We start from the raw sequence: 23403 nt of genomic DNA, 5'->3' as shown, positions 1-23403 counted from the left end.
CGCTCTCTTCTTCGAATTCGTCGATTTTTATCGCAATGGATCATCTTTTAATTTTAGCTACGTCAAAATATGGAAATTCATCTTAGATAAGATGAAGATTATTTTGTTTTCAATCTATTTAGATCAAAGATACAATTATATGGAGATTCATCTAGATCATTTTATACATCAGAATTTTTAAGATTACTTTTATGTAAAGAGTTATTAAAAAAATTATATAAATTATAAATTATGTAAATTATAAAAGGGATATACAAATATATGTTTTAAATATATCTATGGATAGAATATAAAATTATATGGCGATTTATCTCGATAATTTTGTAGATCATAATTTTTAAGACTACTTTTATGTAAACACAATTATAAAAAAAATGTAAATTATAAAAGGGATATAAAAATTTATATATTCATATTCTTATTTATAAATTTTTACCGCTTACTGCTCAAGTTCTATTAGTGAAGTATTTTTATGTGCTATGATTCTAAACCAAAATTGAAAATTATTCTAGATAATTTATAGTAAACATAATATTTTTTTTCATCTAAGATGCAGATATAGATAATACATATTTTTATTTTTATATAATATAAAGATAAGATGACGCCAAAGTTTCATCTAGATAAACATCTATATAATTTTATTTAAAAAAACACTGTGCACTTTCAATATCCTGAGAGAATATAATGTCCGATGCCGATAGAAATCTCGATAATTTTGTTAGTAGAAAACAACAGGAGAAAGACTTAAGTTCCATTTCCGGTTTAGTGACAGACCGGGAGATTTGAGTAAAAATATATAATACTAAAAAACCTATCGCGATCGAAACTAACAAGAGTGAAATTGAAAAACTAGAACCCGTTTTATATATAGCATTGTGTAATCTGATAGAAGGATGGATATCCAATAACAAAAAAAAATCTTTTATCCGGCATACAAAATCACAGAGAGATGAGCAAATACTATTATAAAATAAAGAATAGGAGAAGATCAAATATCTCTCATCTTATGTTCTAGAAGAAAATGTACTATTTATATAATAAGTTTTGTAATAAATATAATTGTTCTAATCTACTTGAAATAAACTTATAATTAATATTTAAAAGATAAAAAGAAAAAATTGCTCGAAAAAGCTGTTTAAGTGCTGGAAGACCAATTTTTGATTCGTCCCGCCAAGTCTCGTCACATCTCGAGGTCATATCTCGCGCGAATGGCGAGTCATGCCTCTCCTACGAAATATGCAATCGAGTTTGGAACCAGATTCAACGAGAATTCACGGAGTGAACGTGTCGGAAGAAGCATCTGTTTCACGAGAGAGAAGTATATGTAGAGCGTTCGAATGTTATCGAGTTTTTCCTAAATTTTCATGTTCTTTCAAATGTCCTCAAGACAATCACTTTGCACTCTTTCTTCATTTTCTGTAACTATATATATATATATATATATTTTAAAAGACAGATGGTGGAAGAAGATGGATAAATGTAGAATATACAAACATCTGCTTTTGTGCGACAGCTTTAATGGTTTGTGATGGAGATAGCATCGTTTTAAAGACTTTGTACTTTCAGGACACCTGGCGAATTTTCAAAACCGCTCCGAGGTCGTGATATAAATTTAGCTCTCTTTCTCGTAAAGATATTAAAAATTTCTATCTCTTTGATACGATTGAGACACATACTTTTTTGAATTAATTTGCAAATATGTTAACTCTTCTTGTTCACGTAAAAAATATATAATACAATATATAAATATATTTCTTTTTTTAAATTAAAACGTTCATTTTTACATGGTAATTTTGTATTTTATGTAAATAACCGTCCATAAAAATATATTCATTGTTTGAGGAAAAGTGAATTTAAATTGATCGAAAAATACGTAATTAATAATCGATACGGTACTCGAACATCCTGCATATCAAGAAATATGTGTCATCCATATGGTAATATTGCTTCTTTATATAAGTATTTTTTTAATATTCTTCTTAGAATTTTTTTCTGGTCATTATATCTAATTGACATGTACGCGCGTATAAGTGTGTATATGAATCATTCACAAGTTAAGAAGGATTATGTATAAGTAAACCCTTTCTAGTTTATAAAGTGCTAGGATATAAAAATCCAGTTTTTAAGACTAATATAACGACGCATTTATATGCAAATGTTATTAAAAAAATTCAGAAAAAGAAAAAATAAATAAATTATCATTAAGAAATATTTTTTTTCAAGAATTACTTCTAATTAATTTTAGTTATCTTGATAAAGACAAAACAAGTTATACCAGTTCTTTGATTTCTGACTGATGGCAAACTCTAGTGCTTTAATCTTATGTAATCTTGTCAAAAAAATTGATAATCCATTGTTCGCGCGTTACAATAAAAGTGTGAGAGAGAGACAGATAGAAAATATGTGTGTGTGTCAAATTTTGTACTTTGTCCTCTTCGTAATTCCGTATTGTACAATTAATAATTTTCCGGTGTCGCTGCATTCTTCACTATGTAATAGGCTTAAAATACAATGCAAATGAAGCCAAGAGGCTCGCGGTTCGTACATAAAGTGTATTCTAAGCCGCGTCATCTTATATAACGTTCACGGAGCTAGAACTTTGCGCAGATTGCGTTGTCTCAAGCAGAAATATCTCTCACCTTCCCCGCTGATCTATCTACAGCCGCCATATGATCAAATATATCTTAATTAATGTATATAACTTTGATCAATCTCAATGTACCGCCTCGATAAATATATCAATAAATACAAAAAAAATGTTAATGAAATTCAGCTATTTCTACCTCGATTAAAAATAAACGTTACGATACCACTCAGACGTGTAATCATTTTTATTCATATAAATAATCGAATAAATTTTAAATATTGATTATACACTTGATTATATAGCACTCTTTTAAAATGGCCACAAAAATCTATTTAAACAAAAAATATATCTAATAAGTGCGTGTATGTGTACATATAATTGCGTCATTTATCATTGAAAGCTCGATGTGCGAATATCTTGTTCCTAAGTAATGGTTTTTATTTTTCTTTTTCTTTCTTTTCGAAGATCTAGCGCCGACGCGTCAATTACAAATGCCAATAATGCATAGCGACATTGAGATTTACGTAGAAGCATTATATACAATGGAGGAAAAAACCGACTGTCACGTTCTCTTGTTCTTAAAACGTCCGTTGTGCATTTTTGTACAATGCAAGATACCGTACAGAAAGGTCGTAATGATCTCATATCTTTATTCATATAGACATTCAAGCACTCGCGAGCAACAAAAGTAATTTCTGATATACGGGATGAAATTGTCGAGGAGGATTATTCGCAAAGATCGTATCTCGCAAAAACAATGAGATTTGTGAAAAGATGTAATATTTCGAGAACGAGTAAGAGACACGAAAAATGATATTTCACGTCGAGCTGATTGCTAAAGAGAGTCTTTTAACTTTAATTACACGACTCGTCGATAGAGTAAATTTATAAAACGGTTCTCGAAGTAGAAGTTTCTATTAAGTCGTAAGCTTATATATAATAAGAAGCTTTAATTCAAACTGAAACTTATATAAGTATAAAAGCTTATACACATCGCTGTAATATTCTTTCATCAGGGAATAGTATTTCGATAGTTTTATCGAGAACGAGTCCTCCAGGAGTTTTTTTATAGATATGTCAAATTTTCAAATAAAATTCGCGAGTTATGTATATTCAAATTCAGCTTTCATCGTTATTGCTGGAAAAAAATATGCATCAGCTGTGAAAGCGCTCTTTGCGTCGGAAATGTAGCAATTTTATAAATCAAATCAACACAAACGACTGGGACATCATTTTGTACGAGATAGCTTTACTTTACACACTCGGGTCTAAAATCATTCACGGAAATATCTTAACGGGAATCTTGACTACGAGAGACAGAATCGAGAAAGACACGTTTCGAAATAAGCTAGCGCGGATGAACGATCGATTTATATCACCGTTATAATGAAATAAATTTACAACGTTTGAGAAATGTCTCTATCATTATATTATGACTATATTATATAGTTTTTTCCATTTTAAAATAAAAAAACACCGTTAGGCATTATTGCGCTCAATTGGTTGTAATTAAAAGAGCTATTATTACTTTAAAAAGCCTTTTTTTTAATCGCGATTAAAAAACGTATAACGCATCATATTTGAAATTGCAGGAATAAAAAATCTACAAATATTCAGTTAAATTTTACAAATTAAATTCTACAAATATTAATTTAAAGTTGTCAGACTATATTCGCAAATCATCCATCTTTCGTTTTTTTTTTTTTTTTGACAAAATTAAAGAACGGCGAATTTCCACGAATCAGTCAAGATTCTTCATTGCACTATCGATAATTTAAATATTGAGAAGTCTGGGGGAGAAAATTAACCACCGAAACGAATCGCACTGTTAAAAATTCACAGTGGTTGACAAAAATGACGAATACCTGCGAATCGCCATAGTTTGGCGCCGAGGGGTCTAAATACTTTCAATATACAGGGTGTCCAGCAGACTCAACGAAAAAAATTCCCTGATTTTTCAGATTTTCCAAGACCAGAAATTTATTTTTCCCTTACTTTTAGTATTATGTATTTTCCAAATATATAATTGGCATATATCTATATGATAAATAAATTAAATGTTAAATCATGAAATCTTTGAGATATTTTTGTCAACAATGAAAAGGTTCGGAAGTTAAAATAACAAAAATTTAAATCAATTATACAATCTGCATTATGTAGGATATTCAAATTTTTTAGTTTTATCTCTATCAAACACATTGAAATAACACAACGATGAAAATATAAATTAACGAACACGCTGTAGATGAATCGATTTTGAATACAGAAAATTAGCGTGCTGAGAGTCGAGGAAAAATTTATATTTATTTAATAAAAAATTTCCAATTATCGAGACAAATGTAGAATAATGTGAAAAAACCCAGATAAATAATAAAATTTCCTGACTCTTTTCCCTGACAATGCCCGGTTTTCCAGATTTTCCTGACCGCTAGACACCCTGATATAGCAGCGGAGCAGATGACTCCCGACTAGAAGAAGATGCTATTAAAACGACGATGACGCGCGTTTCGAGATAACGAGTAGTAACGCGGCGCAATAGCTATATAAAGTCTCTCTGGTGTTCCTTCTTTTGCAACAGACTCCCTGTAATCGGAAGCTCGCGAAACGCGTCTTTATATTCCCGCATCGCGACTTTTAAACGAAGAAAAAGCGGATGTGCGCGCATCCTGCGTGAGCAGCAATCTCGCAATGAATCTACGAATAAATCTGTCTGGTCTCGACGGTGTCTGGACACGCGGTGATGATATCCTCGTATACACAATCAGTTTCTGGAGAACTATCGCGATCTGTACTAGCCAGGATACTCGTATAAATCTGGATCTCCGTCAGAAGGTTTGAAAAGAGAGCATTCTTTCAGTTTTACGTTTTCAAAGACCATTTTATATACTAAATCGTCCTATACCGTTTTGCCTATACCATCTTTCTGGTACCTACCTGGCGAACGTTCCTGCACGCTTTATTTCTCTCTCATTCCTCTCATTTTCTGACCTGAGGTCCCTAACACGTCAAATCTTGTCCGTTTTCCTTCTTAAAGTACATATGCCACTCGTATCGACTTTCAATGCCTGTTCTCTATTCGCTACATATAAGGCGACTCGTTTCCAGAATTTCGATGGAATCAAGAGAATATTTTAACGAAACCTATATATATGTCTAAATTTTGTTTTCTAAATTTTAATTTTAGAAAGAAGGAGATAAGTACACGGAGAGAATTTTCTCTTAGAATTTATCCTGAAAATCATGGCAATCGAAACTTGATACTCTAATATTTTTTAAAATTACAAAATATTACTCATTAATAAATTATTTAAATTTTACAGATACTTTAATACAATATTTTAATAAAATTTAACTGAGAGAGTGTATTGGATATTTTATTATATTATAAAAATATATATATTCGTACATGTATGCATATATATAAAATATTTTAAATGGGATAATACGGTGTTGGAAGGATTTTATAAGATTTTCTCAGATTAATATTTACCACAATAAAAATATTAATATTTATATATAGTAAATTTTACTATGTACATAGTAAAATTAATCGAGTATATTTTCTATCTTATTGTGGTAGATATTAATACAAAAACTTAGCATGATTTTCAGGGTAAATTCTAACAATAAGAGAAAATTTTCTCTGTGTAAAAAAATAGCTCTCCTTGATAATGATATGAAATCGTAACATTAATTACAGAATAATATAATTATTGTAATATTATGATAATATTTTATAATATTATTTCAGTACCTGTCCTCTATTCACTGCATATAATACGACTCGTTTCCAGAATTTCGATGGAATCAAGAGAATATTCTAACGAAACCTACAATATTTCTAACAAAATATTTTTCTAAATTTTAATTTCAGAAAAAACGAGATAAGTAACAACACCTTCTTGATGATGATATAAAATCGTAATAATTAGAGAATAAAATAATTATCGTAATATTATTATAATATTAATAATAATATTATTTATCATATTATATTTATCAATATGAATTATAATTTTAAATTAACAATATAATTAAGAGAAAAATGCAATTGTGTGTAAATACGTAATCGTTTGTTTCAATCCCGATGGGTCGGAAAATATTTCCGAGACGTTGCCTCGCAATCTCTCGAACCATTTCTATATTTTCGCGTTCGTAAAATATTTGATCCTCGCGCGATTAAGAGCCGTTCGATGCTTAACAATGCACAATAGCAAAGACTTACCTGTGCAGCTGCACGGGAGTGGATCTCGCAGGTACGTGCTGATTATGCGAGACGGGTGGTTGGGCTTGACCTCTACCGGGGTTCGACGTCGCGCCGACGAGCGAATGACCGTGGGACCCATGGGGATGACCGTGGGGGTGGGGATGCGGATGCGGAGGATGGGCGTGCGGGTGAGGGTGATGATGATGATGCAAATCTCCCCCAACTGGGCCCACCGGACCCACCGGACCCCCCAGTCCGCCTACAACTTGCTTGCCCACTGTCTCCATCACCCCTAGCGCATTGTGAACTGAAACAGACGCAAGTCGGAGCTGTTAGGATACTTTTTTCATTTCGAATTGACTCGTGAGATTACTCACGAGACAATCGAAGAGGGTAAATAATTTGAAAATTACGATCGAAAAGTGGACGAAGAAAAATACAAGTTACAGAAAATCGCGCTCGAATCTGGAAAATAAATATATACAAACAAGAACTGAAAATTTTATAATCAAAATTGACGGAGAACATTTTTTGAAAATATATTTCAACGTAAATTTCACTATACATTTTCCCACTTTTTTAATAACTCTGAGGCCACTTGGCATCTATGTAAATATTATGGATAGTTGGTTTGATTGTTTAACACAATTTCACGCATTTCTTTATAAATATGAACTGTATTTTTTTAAATATTATCAATAAACCACTGAAAATATATTGTATTTTTATAAAATTTATATATATATATATATATATACGAGTATATATATTCTATTTCTAGTCCTTAACCATTTTTATTTAAAAGTATAAAACTTGATACTCTAATATTTTTTTAAATTACAAAATATTACTCATTAATAAATTATTTAAATTTTACAGATACTTTAATACAATATTTTAATAAAATTTCACTGAGAGAGTGTATTTGACATTTTATTATATTATAAAAATATATATACTCGTACATGTATGCATATATAAAATATTTTAAATGCCATATTGTCTCACTATTACCACGATTTTTAGGATAAATTTTAGAAAAAAAATTCTCTCCGAGTTGTTAAAAAAGTTAAAATTTATAGAACGAGAATTATGAAAATTATATTCATATGCATATTTTCAAATTTGTAAAAACTATTTTCTCTGACGGTATATGTGTATACGTTTAACTTTAAGCGTCGTTAAGTGAAACTAAGGCAAGGAATTATACAACAAAAGCTGCTTACATGAAAAAATATGTCATGTTGCATATTTAAATACAATATTCGAATTAATTGAGAGTCGCCTTCTAACATCGGGCGATCGAAGAAAGACTTGAAATATCGGTAGATCATTATTATTACCACTATACCATCAATAGCGGATCAATTATGACGATATACGCGCACACACACACACACACACACACGTCACTAATATCGCTCAATTATCACCGACATAGTTTTTCATACATCCACTCGACGTGAATAGATTTAATGCATCAATAGCGACGAGTCGTGACACTGCGGAAACGCATGCGGTCTGTTTACCGTGCCTTTCCTTTCGCAATGACGCGGTATTATATATCAATTGTCAGGTATGGAGATTAAACGAACGCGTAAGTATCGCGCGTGTGCAATTACTGTTACATCTGAAACGGGAAGTTGATCCAATTTCTCGTCAATTCATTCTGCGTCTGTAACAGTGTCCTTTATCAAAATAAAAATTCACAATACTTTTTTTCTAAATATTTTTTCTAAACCAAAAATTTTGAATTTTTATTTTTTTAAATATTTTATAAATTTTATTTTATAAATTTATAAAATAAATTAAATTATACATTTTATTTTTATAAATATTTTTTTAGAAAACAATTTTGTTTTTAGAAAAAATTTTAGGAATATAAAATACATTTTTCAAGCTTTATTACGAAATGCGAGAATATAATTGCGAGATTAAAAAATTGTGAGAAAATTCATGAAAATTTAATTATCTCGAGCTCGATATATAAGTTTCCTCATATCAAAGCTTTAAAGTGTCGAAGAGATCGACTTGGATCACTGTTGCAGACATCGCGAGACGCCTTGTACAGCGCCGGCATGAGTTGCACATTTATAGAAATTCTCACATGGCTAGCATAAATAAATTTGAGGCACATGGTAATACATATATTCATGACAGACGGCAGGAAATATGGTGGACGAATAAGTGCTGCATACAGATAAAACGTAATACAACACAAACGTGTGCAGTTTCCACGCGGTGCATAAAATTTATGCACATATTTTTGTCAAAAATGTATCGAGTAATATAACGTTTGCAAAACAATGCTTCTCAAATTCCTACAAGACAATCCTCTCTATTATCAATCAATTTAAATGTAAGAGAAAGAGAGAAAACTTTGCAAATTTAAGGTATTTAATATATTTCACAAATTGAATCTTATTTTGCTAATAATGTGCTAATATATTCTTGTAAACAATCAATACAAATATAAATATGTAATATGAATTTGCAAACACACGCAAAAGAAAGCTCTGATAAACGATAATTTTTTGCAAAAAAAATAGCCATCTTACAACTTGTCTATTAGATTTAAAATATTAGAATCGCTTGAAAAAAAAACACTGATATTGATTGCGCGCACAATGTTTTAAAAATTCAACAATTTAAAAACACTTTCGAAAGAAGGATGCAGGATAATAATTGACGACCTAGTTTTTGATGAGATTTCAAGGAAATAAATGTATAATATATGTAAACTAAAAATATCGTAATAAAGTTAGTGACAATTTTCGGTATATTTTAGAAAAATAAGCCAGATTAAGATTTTTATATATTTTTGACATAGATGATATTTTGATTAGATTTCAAGAAACTTCAAAATGTAGTTATGCATACTTTCCTTAAGAGGAGTTCTAATGTTAATGACTAAAAATAAAATAAGATTAAAGAATTCAGACGGCTTTATATATATAAAAAAATAGTACCATACACATGTACTATTTTAATTATTTTAAATCCAACTGATAATTAAAAACAAAATAATATTTTAGAATATAATACAGCCTATTAATTCAAATAAAAAATAAATTTTTCATACAGACATCGCTTAATTTTACCAGAATTTTTTCTTTCAAATTGTTTTTCCATGAAATAGACTTAAAGTATAGAGCGATTAAAATCGCGCTGCTCGAAATACTCTGAAATATTTGCGAGACCAATTGGACCCCACCTTAGTGTTAACGAGAATACAGAGAGAACTGTCGTTCTGTAGAAATAAAGTTGCAGACTTTATAGACCATATAGCGCGCTCATTCTAGCAGACCGTTGTCACGCGAACCCACCGCAATTCTGTAAAGAAAGGAAAAGTCCGCGACGCGAGCGATGTGCAATAGACGTTATTAACGGCACTCTAATAGCAATCGATGTGCGAGCGGGAGAAATGCAAGCGAGAAAAGGAATCGAGAGCAAATGAAATTCACGAGTGACGTAAGTCTCGCGTAGAGGTGAAAATCGAGGTAAATGCAGATGTTTCAATCGAAACACAGAGTCCTTTGTACAGTGAAATTTTATATATATAGGGAAATTATATATATATATATATATATATATATATATATATATATATATATAGGGTGTCCCAGACCTACCGTATCACGCGTTAATGGAAGATTTCTGAGGCGATTTGGAGACGATTTTTCTTCAGCAAAAATGACTAAGCACCAATAATTTTTGATAAACGATTAAAAATAAAAGTATTTTGTAAACTAAGCCTTGTAAAAATAAATTATTAACAAAACTACATTTTGTAGTTAATCTCAGGTAAAGTACCCTAATATATTTTAATAGAATTTTAATTTAAGGCTTAGTTACAAAGATACATGATGGCAAAAATTGGGAAACACGAAAAAAAATAATGACCTTTCTCGAAATTTTCGCTGAAGAAAAATAGTCTCCAAATTGCCTCAGGAATCTCATTAACGTGTGATACGATAGGTCTGGGACACTCTGTATATATATAAGAGAAATATATTCAATCAGTTGGGGAAACTTAATCATCGTTTCATCATCGAGCTAAATTTAGGTTGATGTTTGTGTTTATACGCAACTCTCTGTATTATACTGTGACAGAATTTTTATTTTCGTAATTTGTTATTCATTAAAAGAAAACGACGCGGATAATTTTTTTTTTATTTCTTGAGAATTCTAGAGAGGATATGCTTCGAATTTCTCTCTTAAAGTACAACTCAATTTGTAAAATTCTTGTTTAAAATAAAAAAGATTATCAATTTTACGGTTATAGTAGAGAGAGAGTATCCATTTGAAAGAAGTACTGTCGAGAGTCATTCTGAAATGGGCACTAAACTTAAGCGACAGAATTTCTTTCTTAAATATAAGAAATTAAACATAGAGCTTCTAGAATTCTTTTCTCTAGAGAGAAAGCCGGAGCTCTGTTAATTTGTAATAAAATTCTGAAAATGGAACTGACTAACAAAAAACACAGAAACAATTACTTTTCAATATTAATTGTATATAGACGCAAAAAAAAAAAAAAAAAAAAAAAATATTGGGATAATCACGAAAAGAAGAAGAGAGCGAGTATGTAATAAAAATTCAAGAGAAAATATCCGGCTCTAGATTCGAGATCTCATTCGCAGCGAGTGTAAACGAGCCGGATGGGGTGACAAGTAATCTCTCTCTCTCCGGGAGAACATTATTACGTCATATCTACCGGTTATCAGAACGCTCGCACGCGGCGAATCTTACGAATGGCATATATATATATATATATACATATATATATATATATATATATATATATATATCACATACAATAAATATATATATATATATGTATTTACAGGGTGTATCTAAATAACCGAAAAATTTTATATGATTATTTGTTAAAAATTAAGGGAGTTTCTTTATATAAATCCTTCCCTGAGGGAAGTAAAAATTATTTTTTTTTCACATTTCAGAATTTCTTAAATTAAAAAAAAATGATGGTAGATATTATCTAATAATAAAAATATTTATTAATATTAAAAAAACTGGTATATGTTTATATAAGAAACGCATGAATTTTCAACAAAGAATCATCTCCTAAAGTTTTTCGCATGTATTTAGATACACCCTGTATATGAGAATATGTTTATGCACGTGCGTGTTTTAGGAATCTGCTGTGTGAAATTAAAAATGACGCTGGAACAATATTCCGCTATTAAAGCGGAACTGCTCGATACGCTGCGAAGCCGACGAAAAGCATATTTTTGTTGCGCGGCTCTTTATATCTTTGAATCAACGTGCGCTTGAATCGATCGGTGAAATACATTTTGTCCTCCTCCTCGATTCTCCTAGTCGGGAAAATACGTATTATCGAAAAATGGTGACATTGTTCATTTGCAAAATGTCTTCCGCAAATCCACGTTTATTTGAAAAATCAATAGTATACGACCTGTACCATGATATTTTTGACATTTGCGTAAGTTTCTCGCGCTCTCCTCGATCCTGCAGTTATTCGGACAGAAAATGTGATTTGTGTCAGATGGAAGAAAAAATGTCAGTATATGACAAATGTATATATATGTGTGTGTGTGTGTACGACGTTCCGCGGGTCACCGAGAGATCTCCGTCTTCGTTCCATATATTCCCTCTTTCGCTTTCTCTCTTACGTGCATCCCTCTCCTCCATTTCCCCTATTCTGTTTCTACACTTTCCCCGGCACATCGTTCCATTCTAACTCGTCGCTTCCCTCTTTTTGTGTCTCGGTTTTCTCCGGTCTCGTCGTCGCGACGCGTCGGCTATTTTATACCGGAATATGCGGGATCGATATCGAAGTCCTATATAATACCGCGTCTGAAAAAAACCGGGGTAGATGTGCGAAAAGCGAGGGAGAACCTTCGTTAACCTGACATCCACCTCTATACTTCTAAACGACGAATTCGAATGCATGACATAATTATGAATGCTAATTTATGAGCGTTAATTTGTTAGTGTAATCCTGAATTTATCACTCCCACCAATTAGCAGAAAATTCATGTCAAAGATGAAGCTGACTTACATTACGCTGCTAATTTCGAAAAATGTATAAATATCTCGTAAATAATATACACAAATATATTAAAATTAATTATTAATTGACTGCTCCAAGATACTGTAAATAGATTTCACAAATATTGTACGGCAAGCTGAAATATCCCCGCATGTTTCGATTTTTTTTAAAAATTGAAGTTAAACATAATGAGTAATAAATGTGGCGTGCCTCGAGAAACGAAAATCCAAGAGAAGCAATTAATTGCATTAAGTTAAAACGATTGTTGGATAATTTTTTTTAAACTAATAATATATCGCTCGCAAAATTTCAGATTAATTTAGAGAAATAAAGTAGCTTTTAATTATGTCTATATATCCGAAATTGCCTCTGGAAGTATCAAATTAACAAAGTGCTTAAAGTGCGCAATTACTAAATACTAACCATACGTGCAAGTCATGGATGGAATCTAAACATAGTCTATAATTGGCTGACTCTAAAACTCTTATGTCTCAAAATAATGCAAAACGACTTATATCTTACATCGCTAAGTTTATTACACGAGTTTACATATTACCGGACAAATAAGCGAGCAGTAAAATTTATATACAACAAGTTTATACATAACAATAAAGTTTATATATGTGTAAGTAACAAATAATATAAATTAATAAAATTATAAATTGCCCACATGTGTGTACCCACATATATTTTCCGTCCCGCGTAACGTCTCCTCGTTTATCATCTCTATATCTCTTTATTTTTTTTTTTCGCTCTTTTGCGATGTTCACATGCGACACTCACTCGCGAAAACATGGTTAATTGCAATCGTCCGCGCATTATTCACTAAAATGTGATCGTACATTTTGCATCGCATTTTCGAGACGCACATTTTATTTTACATTGCAAAACGCAAAAGTCATAATTATGATGTATACCTATGATCGACAATCGCATGATCGAATTCATAAAATGCTATCTCGTTAACAAATAATATACACATGTATATAAATTTTAGTACTTATTACTAAACTGTAACAGTATAGTGCCATTACAATATTATAGTAATTGAGTAATAATTGATCATAGATGCCCGGAGAATGTTTTCTAGGAGAGGACATCATTAAATTTTTTTTTTCATTTTTTTGTTATTTTATCTTCATGTTTTTATATTAAATATACAAATAAATTCCAGTGTTTATTGAAATGGAGAGCAAATGCTTAATTTTTTTACTGATTCCAAGGGGGGTCAAATAACTGCGATCTTATTTTGATTCTCCGAACTGTTTTCTCCTTACCTCGCAAGAATGTTAACAAGGCGACCGCATATAAACAATCATCGTGCACAATTTCGACTATCGTTTATGCATGCTCAAATTGTTGTCATTCTTGCGACGAGACTCGAGTGAGAAAATGAGTATGTCGTACATTACTTCAAAACTACGATTCATTATAATTCATAATAAAAGAACCAGTACAATTATCACACATACATATAAAATTCACGTGTATACAATCCGCGAGAGAGATAATTGTGCGAATTCGGCCGCGCGATTTTCCAGCAGATTTGCCGAGCTAATCATAGCTTCGTGCGTAACGTGATTTTCTGCGTTATATCTCGGCGCGATGTAAAATAATAAACTGCGGCATCGTGTGCGATTAACATTGGAAATGTGGAAAGTGCCGTGTACGATCATCATATTCTAGTGATTAACGCGTGATTGTGATTAACCGTGTTTTTGCAAGTGAGTCTTATGTGACGTATCACGAACGAGCGGCCAAGGAAAAGAAAGCCAACGGGAGATGTCAGCTGATTATCCGTGAGCGATATATATCAGTGTCCAGCAGACTCGATGAAAAAAATTCCCTGACCTTTTCGGATTTTTCAAGACCAGAAATCAATTTTTTCCCTCACTTTTTAGTATTATTTTTTCCAAATATATCATTTGCAGATATCTATATGACAAATCAATTAAATGTTAAATCATGAAATCCTTGAAATATTTTTGTTAACAATGAAAAGGTTCGGAAGTTAAAAAAAAACAAAAGTTTAAATCAATTACAATCTGTATTATGTATGATAATCGAGAAACAAACGTGCCGCTATAAACTAATTTTTAATGGTACCTAATATCACAACAAAACTTTTAAATAAAACATGTTAAATAAAATTAATGTATGAATTTTTAATAAAAAATATTAATTAAAATGAAGTTCTTGAACAATATTATAATTCCTGAGCAATGTTATAATATATTTTGAAATATATAATATACATTGAAATAAAATAACACGACGATGAAAATATAAATTAACGAACACGCTGTAGATAAATCGATTTTTAACAATACAGAAAATTAGCGTAGAAGTCAAGGAAAAGTTATATTTATTTACTTAATACAAAATTTCTAATTATTGAAATTTCTAATTATGAGATAGATGTAGAATAATGTGAAAAAATCCAGATAAATAGTAAAATTTCCTAACTTTTCCCTGACAATTCCAGATTTATAAAATTTCTTAATACTCGGTTTTCCAGATTTCCCTGGCCGCTAGACATCCCGTGTATGTAATTTTGTTAATTTATTATTCGTAAACTCGATCGCTCACTTAGCTTTGTGGAAAATACAATAGAGTCACTTTACATCATTTTGCGACATTAGAGTTTAGAACTGGCCGACATTAACCAGGCTACATTAGACGATCGTAGACTGTCTGTGAATCTTGTACACGATGATATTAGTGATCGGACACTTTGAAACTTCCGTTAACCCGACACCTCCATCAGGAGAAATCAAATTCGGATGCACGGCGTAATTGAGGGCGAATTTATTGCTCTAATCTGAAATTTCGCAAGTAATAAATAACTAGGAAAATTTGAAAAATAATTCCATTTACATCAAGATAAATATTATAAATGTAAACAGTTTTGATTTCACATCGTTATAAAATTCCGTCTGTCGGATACAAAAATTAAAGTTCTCAAGTCAAATCTTAAAGCAATTAATTATTAATTAATTATAATAAATTTTTTTCTTTATAATTCGTTAAAAATATTGTTCAATGAAAGTGGAGATATATGGGGATTAGGTCAGTACTCCTACCCTTATCAATTTCGTGCTAATTAATAGGAGCAGTAAATGCAGGCTTGAAACAACAAATTAACATTAATTATCATTAATTTGATTATGTTGTACATTCAAATTTGATTTCTCGCGGTGAGGATACCGCGGATTAACGAAGGTGAGGGAGACGTGCGATCGAGGATATTCGTGATAAACAACGCGCGGAAACGAGGGAAAATAAATTAATTAAGGGCAACGTCGCGCACATATCGACGCCAGATGCGAACCTATATCCAACGCAGCGAAGAGAAAGCCACGGCTGCGAAACTTCATTCGAGTATGCGGTGAGGAAAAAAAGGAAAAAGAAAAAAAGAGTCCTCTACTCTTGCCACAGCAAAACTGTCGCTGCGAGAAAACGATCGAATTTCGTCATCGTCGTAAAAATGTATTCTGTCAAAAAAAAGATCAGATGTAAAACTAAAATTTAATGTGACATAATTTCAATGATAATGTATACTGTCTTTAATCAATTTTGTGAAATCACGAAATTCTAAAGTTATTTGTATAATCAAATATAGTAAATGAAATTAAATGAAATTAAATTTAATTATATTTTCATGTTTCCATCGAGGTATTAATCCTTCGCATTAATTTAGATGGAAATTTGAAATGTGAAATGTAATACGTGGATGCACGAAGACTCGAGCTTCCTAGTTTCCAGTTGTACGAAATTTACGATCGACTAAGCTAATTGAAATTTCCGAAAATCGTTAATGGTGTTTCCTTACGGGTATTCTAAAAATGACTGTCCCGGTAATAGACATATGTCCTTCGTTATACACCCTGGTGCATTCTAACTTGGACTTTCTCTAAAACCGTCTGTCGGTCGGCCTGCCAGTCAGCGTCTGCGTCTCCTCTGACTGCGAGAAAGAGAGACAGAAAGAGAGAGAGAAAGACGAGCAAACTATGCGGCTTGTACACACAGGCGGCCATCTTTCCTCACGCTCGGAAAAGAAAAACGACCGACTCGCCTGACGGAGTACCCAGCACAGCGCGGAGTTTATACGCACACACATTGCAGAGAAACGCAACACACAGGCCGACCGACAGGTCGTTACCTGGAAAGGATCAGACACACACGTCCGGTTTCGCGCGCGGTCAGAAGTTTAAAGAAGTTAGCGGGATAAATGCTCGCTAGAAGAGAAAAACGAATTTTCCCGTCATTTTTAGACCGCACCGTCCCTCCTCGATTTGGCGAAGAAACTTGCCGATCATCTTCACGTTACTTCTTGTCGATCATTATTCATTATTTTAATCAGGGTGTCCAGCAGACTCGATGAACAAAATTCCCCGACTTTTTCAGATTTTCCAAGATCAGAAATTTATTTTTTCCCTCACTTTTTACAATTAGTATTATTTTTTCCAAATATATCGTTTGCATATATCTATATGATAAATCATGAAATTCTTGAGATAATTTGTCAACAATGAAAAGATTCGGAAGTCGAGACAAAAATTTTAATCAATTATACAATCCGCATTATGTACGATAATCAAATTTTTTAGTTTTGTCTCTATCAAACACATTGAAATAAAATAACACGACGATGAAAATATAAATTAACGAACACGATTTTTAACAACACAGAAAATTAGCGTGCTGGGAGTCAAGGAAAAGTTATATTTATTATTAATAAAAAATTTCAATTTATTAAGACAAATGTAGAATAATATGAAAAATCCAGATAAATAGTAAAATTTCCTGATTTTTTCCCCTGACAATTCTAGATTTATAAAATTCCCTGACAATGTCCGGATTTTCCTGACTGCTAGTCACCCTGCTTAAATATCTTTCCTAGAAAAATATAATGCTTGTTCCAAAGCAAGAAATGTATCGCTCGCGATAATTGTGGATAATTGAAAACAATGATGCTCCTTTAATTTATCCTATTCGAGATATTTCTTAATATATACGCGCACACACGATAAAGATCATTAAAATATGTGCTGCAGAACAAATGACAGTGTCTACTCCAATCTTGTAAAAAAAATTATTTAAAAATTCCCTAATTTTCCAGATACTTTTTTTGTTCAAAATATTCCAGATAACGAGAACATTTTTACAGATTTTTTAAGTGTAACTCTTTAAAGTAAGTTTTTTATATGCATTTTCCAATACTTTCCACATTGTAAATATATATATTTATGATATATTTTAAATATATTTAATTCACAACTTGATAGATGGATTGCAATTTTGCGCTTATAAGAGAAAATTAAGATAATTTTTATAAAAAATCGCAATAAAATTCCACACGCATATCTCTGTTTTTTCCAAGTACAAAAAAAACCCCTGAGAATTCCGGGTTCTTCATATTTTTTTAAGGAGTAAACACTCTAAATAATATTACTAATGACGGCTACTGGATTTGCCGAGGGCTGCGGACGTATTTATTTTTCGACATTTTCATATGTTAGACCGCGCGTCCACGAGCTGCAGCCAAATTACTGTAATTACGGACTTTCTCGCCGACGCGTGTATACACGTCAATGACGTCACGCGTGCATTTCGTACGCATGTTACGCTCCCGACGGCATTGCGGTAATTAATGCCACGCCAGACGAACGGTCGTCAAGAAACGAATGTTATATTCATCGCGACGTATAACGATCAATTAATTAATTTATCGCTTAATTCCTCCCGCAGTTTTTATTGAGATTCGTAGAGATGAAGACGCGATCTTATATATCTCATCATTATATATCTCATTTTTTTATTAAAGCCGAAATGTAAAGTTTATGAGTTAAGAAAACCAGTGCGCGAGAAATAAAAATATTTTTTTTATACAGCTGTATAATTTTTTTCTTTTTTTTGCGTATAACTTTCATTATCTATGACGCATCCGAAATTCGCGACGTTACGTCACGATCCATACTTTATATAGATTCGAAACTTAAACTTTGAGATTAACTCCAAAATTCCAAAGTTTAATAAAACTTTAAAGTTTAGCCCTTATCGATCTATCTTATGTAACAAAAAAGGAAATATACATAAAAAAAAGAAAGAAGTTTGACGGATTACAGATGTAACCCATGCACAGAGAAAATTTTCTCTTAGAATTTACCCTGAAAATCATGATAATCGTGAGACTGTACGGTGTTGGGAGAATTTTATAAGAGTTTATCCGATTGAATATTTATCATAATAAAAATATTAAGATAAGAAATGTTTGGTTTTAATTTTACTATGCACTATGTAGTAAGATTTACTATGTACATATTAAATTTTTTTTATATTGTCCTATGGTTATCATTATTTTCAGAATAAATTCCAAGAGAAAATTTTCTCCACGTCTAATTATGGTATTTAGTGCAAATATCAATACTAGGAATAATCGCATTTACATTTGAATATGCACAGAATGCAAGAATGCCTAAACCCTTATTATTAAACTTTCCAAAGGTACAACGTGAAAACTCTAACCTTTCTGAATCATTGTTTTCCTCAATCGCCGGCACTTGAATTCCATTCGCAAAAGGATGCGAAAATTCTCGATTGTTGGCGGGCAAACACAAACAATCGCGCGCCCGAGCGGGAGAAAAAATAAAGGAAAAGAGAGAATAACTCACCGGTAATGACGTCAGCCGTGGAAAGCGAAGCGGATCCAAAGTTTCCCGCGGCAGGTCGAAGATTCCGGAGAAGGGGCCGGGGATTCACCGGCCCGGCCTGGCCGGGCGCAAACGACGTCGACGATGACGATGACGATGATTCCGTGCGGCAGTCACGACGCACACGCGCGCGCCCTGACACATATGTACGCACCCGCGGGAACCACGCGGCCACCGGCGGTGGCGCGTATCCTATTTGGAGAATTCGATCGACCGGTTGATCCCTGAGACGACGACGACGACTCGCACCGTGACGTCACTCCGCAGCATAATTCGCGTCTCGTGCGCGCGCGCGCGCGCGGAGGACACTCGTCGTCCCCTTGGCCCGCTTTCTTTCTCTTCCTCCTGCGCGTCTCCGTCTCGCACTTGCGTGTATTTACTTCACCCTTCGTCGCTTCTTCTTCCTCTTCTCTTTTTTTTCTCCCCCCTTTGCACCCGCGCACTGTCACACGCGTGCACGTGCACCACACACGCGCGTGCACGACACCGCCCGGAAGAATCGCTGAAACTCACGTCTCTCTTCTTTCTCTTCCTCCTCCGCCTGTTCTTCGTGTCGCCGCTTCCGCTGTGATCTCTGTGGAAAGATTCGAGTTGTGGGAAATGTCGAACGAATTAACGCGCACCGGTATAGTGTCCGACAACGAACGCGTCGCGAAGCGAACGCGCGCAACTTCACGCTACTGCGACGCGCACGCGCGCGCGGGAAAGCGCGAATAACGAAAACCGATTAGACGAATGACCGATTCGAAAGACGGAGGAATCGTTCGCTCGCTCGTGTTTTATACAATTCTTTTCTAAGCATCTATTTTTTCCTCAAATTTATTTTAATTATACAAATATTCTCGCGTAATTGGCTCATTTTTATATCATGTTTAGGTATCCCATCGTTGTTTAGTTTATTATATATATATATTCATATTTATTTTTATTTGGAATAAGCTTGTAAGAAATGACAAATTTAGATTTCGACTACACACACACCAAATAATTACTAAGAGTTTCGGTTTCTTAGATTAGTGCACCTCGATTACGCAATCCCGAGTATTTCGAATCGCGTCACGATGTCGTCGTAGACTTCGTTTTACGACGAAATAACCGCGACACGCGTTGTTTAATCGAAGAGCGTTGCACCGACCCGACATCAGGCATATGTATATATATGCGTCATTACATAGAACATAGAAGACACACGCGGCGCTGCACGTGTTTCACGTGGAATGGAGGCACGATGCTATTAATATCGAAGTATGTGTCGATGTATGTATATCATATCTTTTTTCTCTCTCTAGTACAAATGTAATCTTCGGTGAATAAGTTAATGATTTTAATTTAGACAATTTAATATTCAAATATTATGAAAATCAAATACAATTTACTACTTTAAGCGCGTTTAATTAGGAACATATATATTAATAATTGCTTCCTATATCGCGGGGAACTGTTGTTGGAGAATTTTCATGAATATTCATTGAAATTGAAAATCGCCGTAAAAGTGAAATTCAGCAACATATGCATTTATATATATATATATATCGATACAAATCGATAAAAGTTTTTATATTCCGTACACACCGTAGGTATATACGTTTCCTCGCGACGTTAGTTAAAAATCAAGGAAAATTTAGAATGTCTCGCGATTCCGCGAGCTTTCGATTCGGTCAACCTGGATGTAATTGCGCGAGACACGCCGTCGCCTTCGAAGTCGGCCGTTTGAGAGCCGACCGAGCCTATCGGCGGTGGCGGACGATTAAACGAGGCGCGCTGTCCGCTCGACTTCCGGTTCAGCTGTTCGCACAAAGGTCCGCATATTTCTCCGATCCGCGTGCCTCGGCGGCGGTTTTGTTGTTGCGCCCGTCGTTCGTTTTCGCTCGGTATATTTCGTTCCGCTCTCGGTTATCCCTACCATCATCTCAACGTCCCCTCTGTCTCTTTCTCACACATATATATGTATATACACACACATACACATAATACGCGGTCCCCTCTGTTTCTCTCTGCTAGTAGCATTCAAGGTAGGCGCACCTCGCGCGCCCGAGAATTTCCTCATTGAACCGCGCACCTCCTGCGCTCTGTATTCCACCTGCGACTCGTCATCGCCGTTATTAATATCGTCCCCGTTGCCGCCGCACGGCGGAGAGAGCTCGTTATCGTTCCCACGACGGAACCGCGCTACCAAAGTCGCCTCTCCGTTTTCATCGCCGTCGTTGGCGGTCGGAACCCCATCGGTTCGCCCGATAAATTTTCGGCAACGAGCCAAATTTGTACAAATTTGTACACTTTGCCAAAATTAATGAGCCTACTACAATCGATGCCGAATAATCGCGATCGATAATTAGAGAATTTAGGATTATTATTAATAAAAAGAGTGACCAGAATCGAGATAATATTGAACAGCTATATTAAAAAAAAAAATATTGAAATTTCTTTTTATTAAAAATTTTGCATTTAGGATTCTCCTTAATAAAAAAGGAGTAACCAGAATCGAGATAATATTGAACCGCTATATTAAAAAAATATATATTGAAATTTTTTTTTAATAAAATCTTGCATTTAATCAATATAAATGAGATGCCTTGTACGATTACTGAAATTTACACAATCCTGCGTCACTCGGTGGAGATTTTGCGTCATTTTATGCTTTGTACGCAGAGGGAGGAGAAGAAGAAAGAGACAGAGTCGGGAAAACCCCGAAAACTATTCGCGACGCACGTAGGAGAAGATTCGTGAAATCGTCGAAAGGAACACACTCTCCGGTCCCATGATCGCGTTCTTCCGACAAGATCACAACGAATGGTCCATCTCTCCTCTTCGTCCGTTTTTTTCTTTTTTTTTTTTACGCGACAGGACGACGCATCTCTTTCGATACCCTCTGCGTGTCGCCGCCTCCACGTTTTCTTCTTCCTCTCGTCGTCGTTTCCATCCGAGTTTTCCGACTTCAGTAGCCGGGAATTTTCACTCTTATTCCCCGACACCAGCAGTTAATCCCTCCTCCTGCGGAACAAAGTACGATTTCTCATTACGACACATGCTTCACCAATGCCAATTGACGAAAATTAAAGAGCGATTAGCGAGGGAATTAATTCACTTCGGGAATTGTAAATTTTTATTTTCATCTACATATGTATATAGAAAAAAATATGCATTCCTAATTACGTGTTTTAATTTTGTAACTCCTGGAATTTTTCTCTGCTTATGTCACGAGATCATAAAAAAAGCGACAGGTTCCCAATTAGAAGAATTTCTAATTCGAAATTATTCTAATCGGGAATTTTATATTCTAAACACACGTGCACGCATACACATACATACGTAGGTATATATTTAGAGTGCAAATGAGAGACGTTTGAAAATGACAGCATATATGAATGTCTAGCTTCTCGATACTGTGACGCATATATTTATGCGTGAACATTTGTACGTAATTAATAAGTAAATTTGGAAAGGTTCTCCGTAATGACGAAATGAATATTGCACCGAGATTTCCATCGACTAATCCCGGTCTGCTCTCCGCTTCTTTTCTCCGCGGAACGACGGAATACTTGCGGAAACTAATTACGTTACAGACTGAGCTGGTGCACACGATAGTACCTAACCGGTCACGCGATAACGAAACACTTGTAACTTCACAGAACATTTCTGTGTGTTTCGGTCTCTCTATTTTCCGCGTAATCGACGGCAATTATGACCCGTGTATTTCCACGTACGCTAACTATAAATGAAGACGAATTAACATGCAAATGAGTGATCGAACGTAGCGGGAGGGAAAAAAACGCGAGATGCGCGTTGCATCGATTCGATATACCATCATTACATGCTCATTATCCGCAAAGTTGAAAATACGCGATGTGGTAGAAAGAAA

The 23403-nt window shown here is 33.8% G+C and overlaps 1 protein-coding gene and 2 long non-coding RNA genes across 6 annotated transcripts in view; 1 reads left to right on the top strand and 2 right to left on the bottom strand.

Moving 5' to 3' along the window:
• The window catches only part of Smr (nuclear receptor corepressor smrter), a 73954-nt gene extending 54389 nt beyond the window's left edge, over positions 1 to 19565 (bottom strand). The window contains exons 1-2 of the mRNA XM_085483650.1: positions 19506 to 19565; positions 6816 to 7104 (exon numbers count right to left, since the gene is read on the bottom strand). Coding sequence (XP_085339776.1) covers positions 6816 to 7084 — 269 coding nt within the window. The 5' untranslated portion in view covers positions 7085 to 7104; positions 19506 to 19565. The remainder of the gene's footprint in view (positions 1 to 6815; positions 7105 to 19505) is intronic.
• Positions 5160 to 7519, top strand: LOC146722875 (uncharacterized). Its single transcript, XR_014924887.1, has 2 exons — positions 5160 to 5422; positions 6824 to 7519. It is a non-coding gene; the product is annotated as an uncharacterized LOC146722875 (long non-coding RNA).
• Positions 19566 to 19724: 159 nt separating the features above from the next.
• Positions 19725 to 23403, bottom strand: part of LOC146722874 (uncharacterized) — a 42829-nt gene continuing 39150 nt past the window's right edge. For 2 of the 4 annotated variants that reach the window (XR_014924883.1, XR_014924886.1), the window contains 2 exons: positions 22254 to 22535; positions 19725 to 20118 (listed from right to left, as the gene is read on the bottom strand). This is a non-coding gene — a long non-coding RNA (uncharacterized LOC146722874). The remainder of the gene's footprint in view (positions 20119 to 22253; positions 22536 to 23403) is intronic. The other 2 variants (XR_014924884.1, XR_014924885.1) reach the window with 2 other exon arrangements.

This window comes from Nylanderia fulva, unplaced genomic scaffold (genome assembly GCF_048542155.1).
Source record: "Nylanderia fulva isolate GAGA-0341 unplaced genomic scaffold, ASM4854215v1 Scaffold26, whole genome shotgun sequence".
NCBI lineage: Eukaryota > Metazoa > Arthropoda > Insecta > Hymenoptera > Formicidae > Nylanderia > Nylanderia fulva.
Note: the sequence above shows the minus strand (reverse complement) of the source record. Positions and strands in the feature narration are given on the sequence as shown.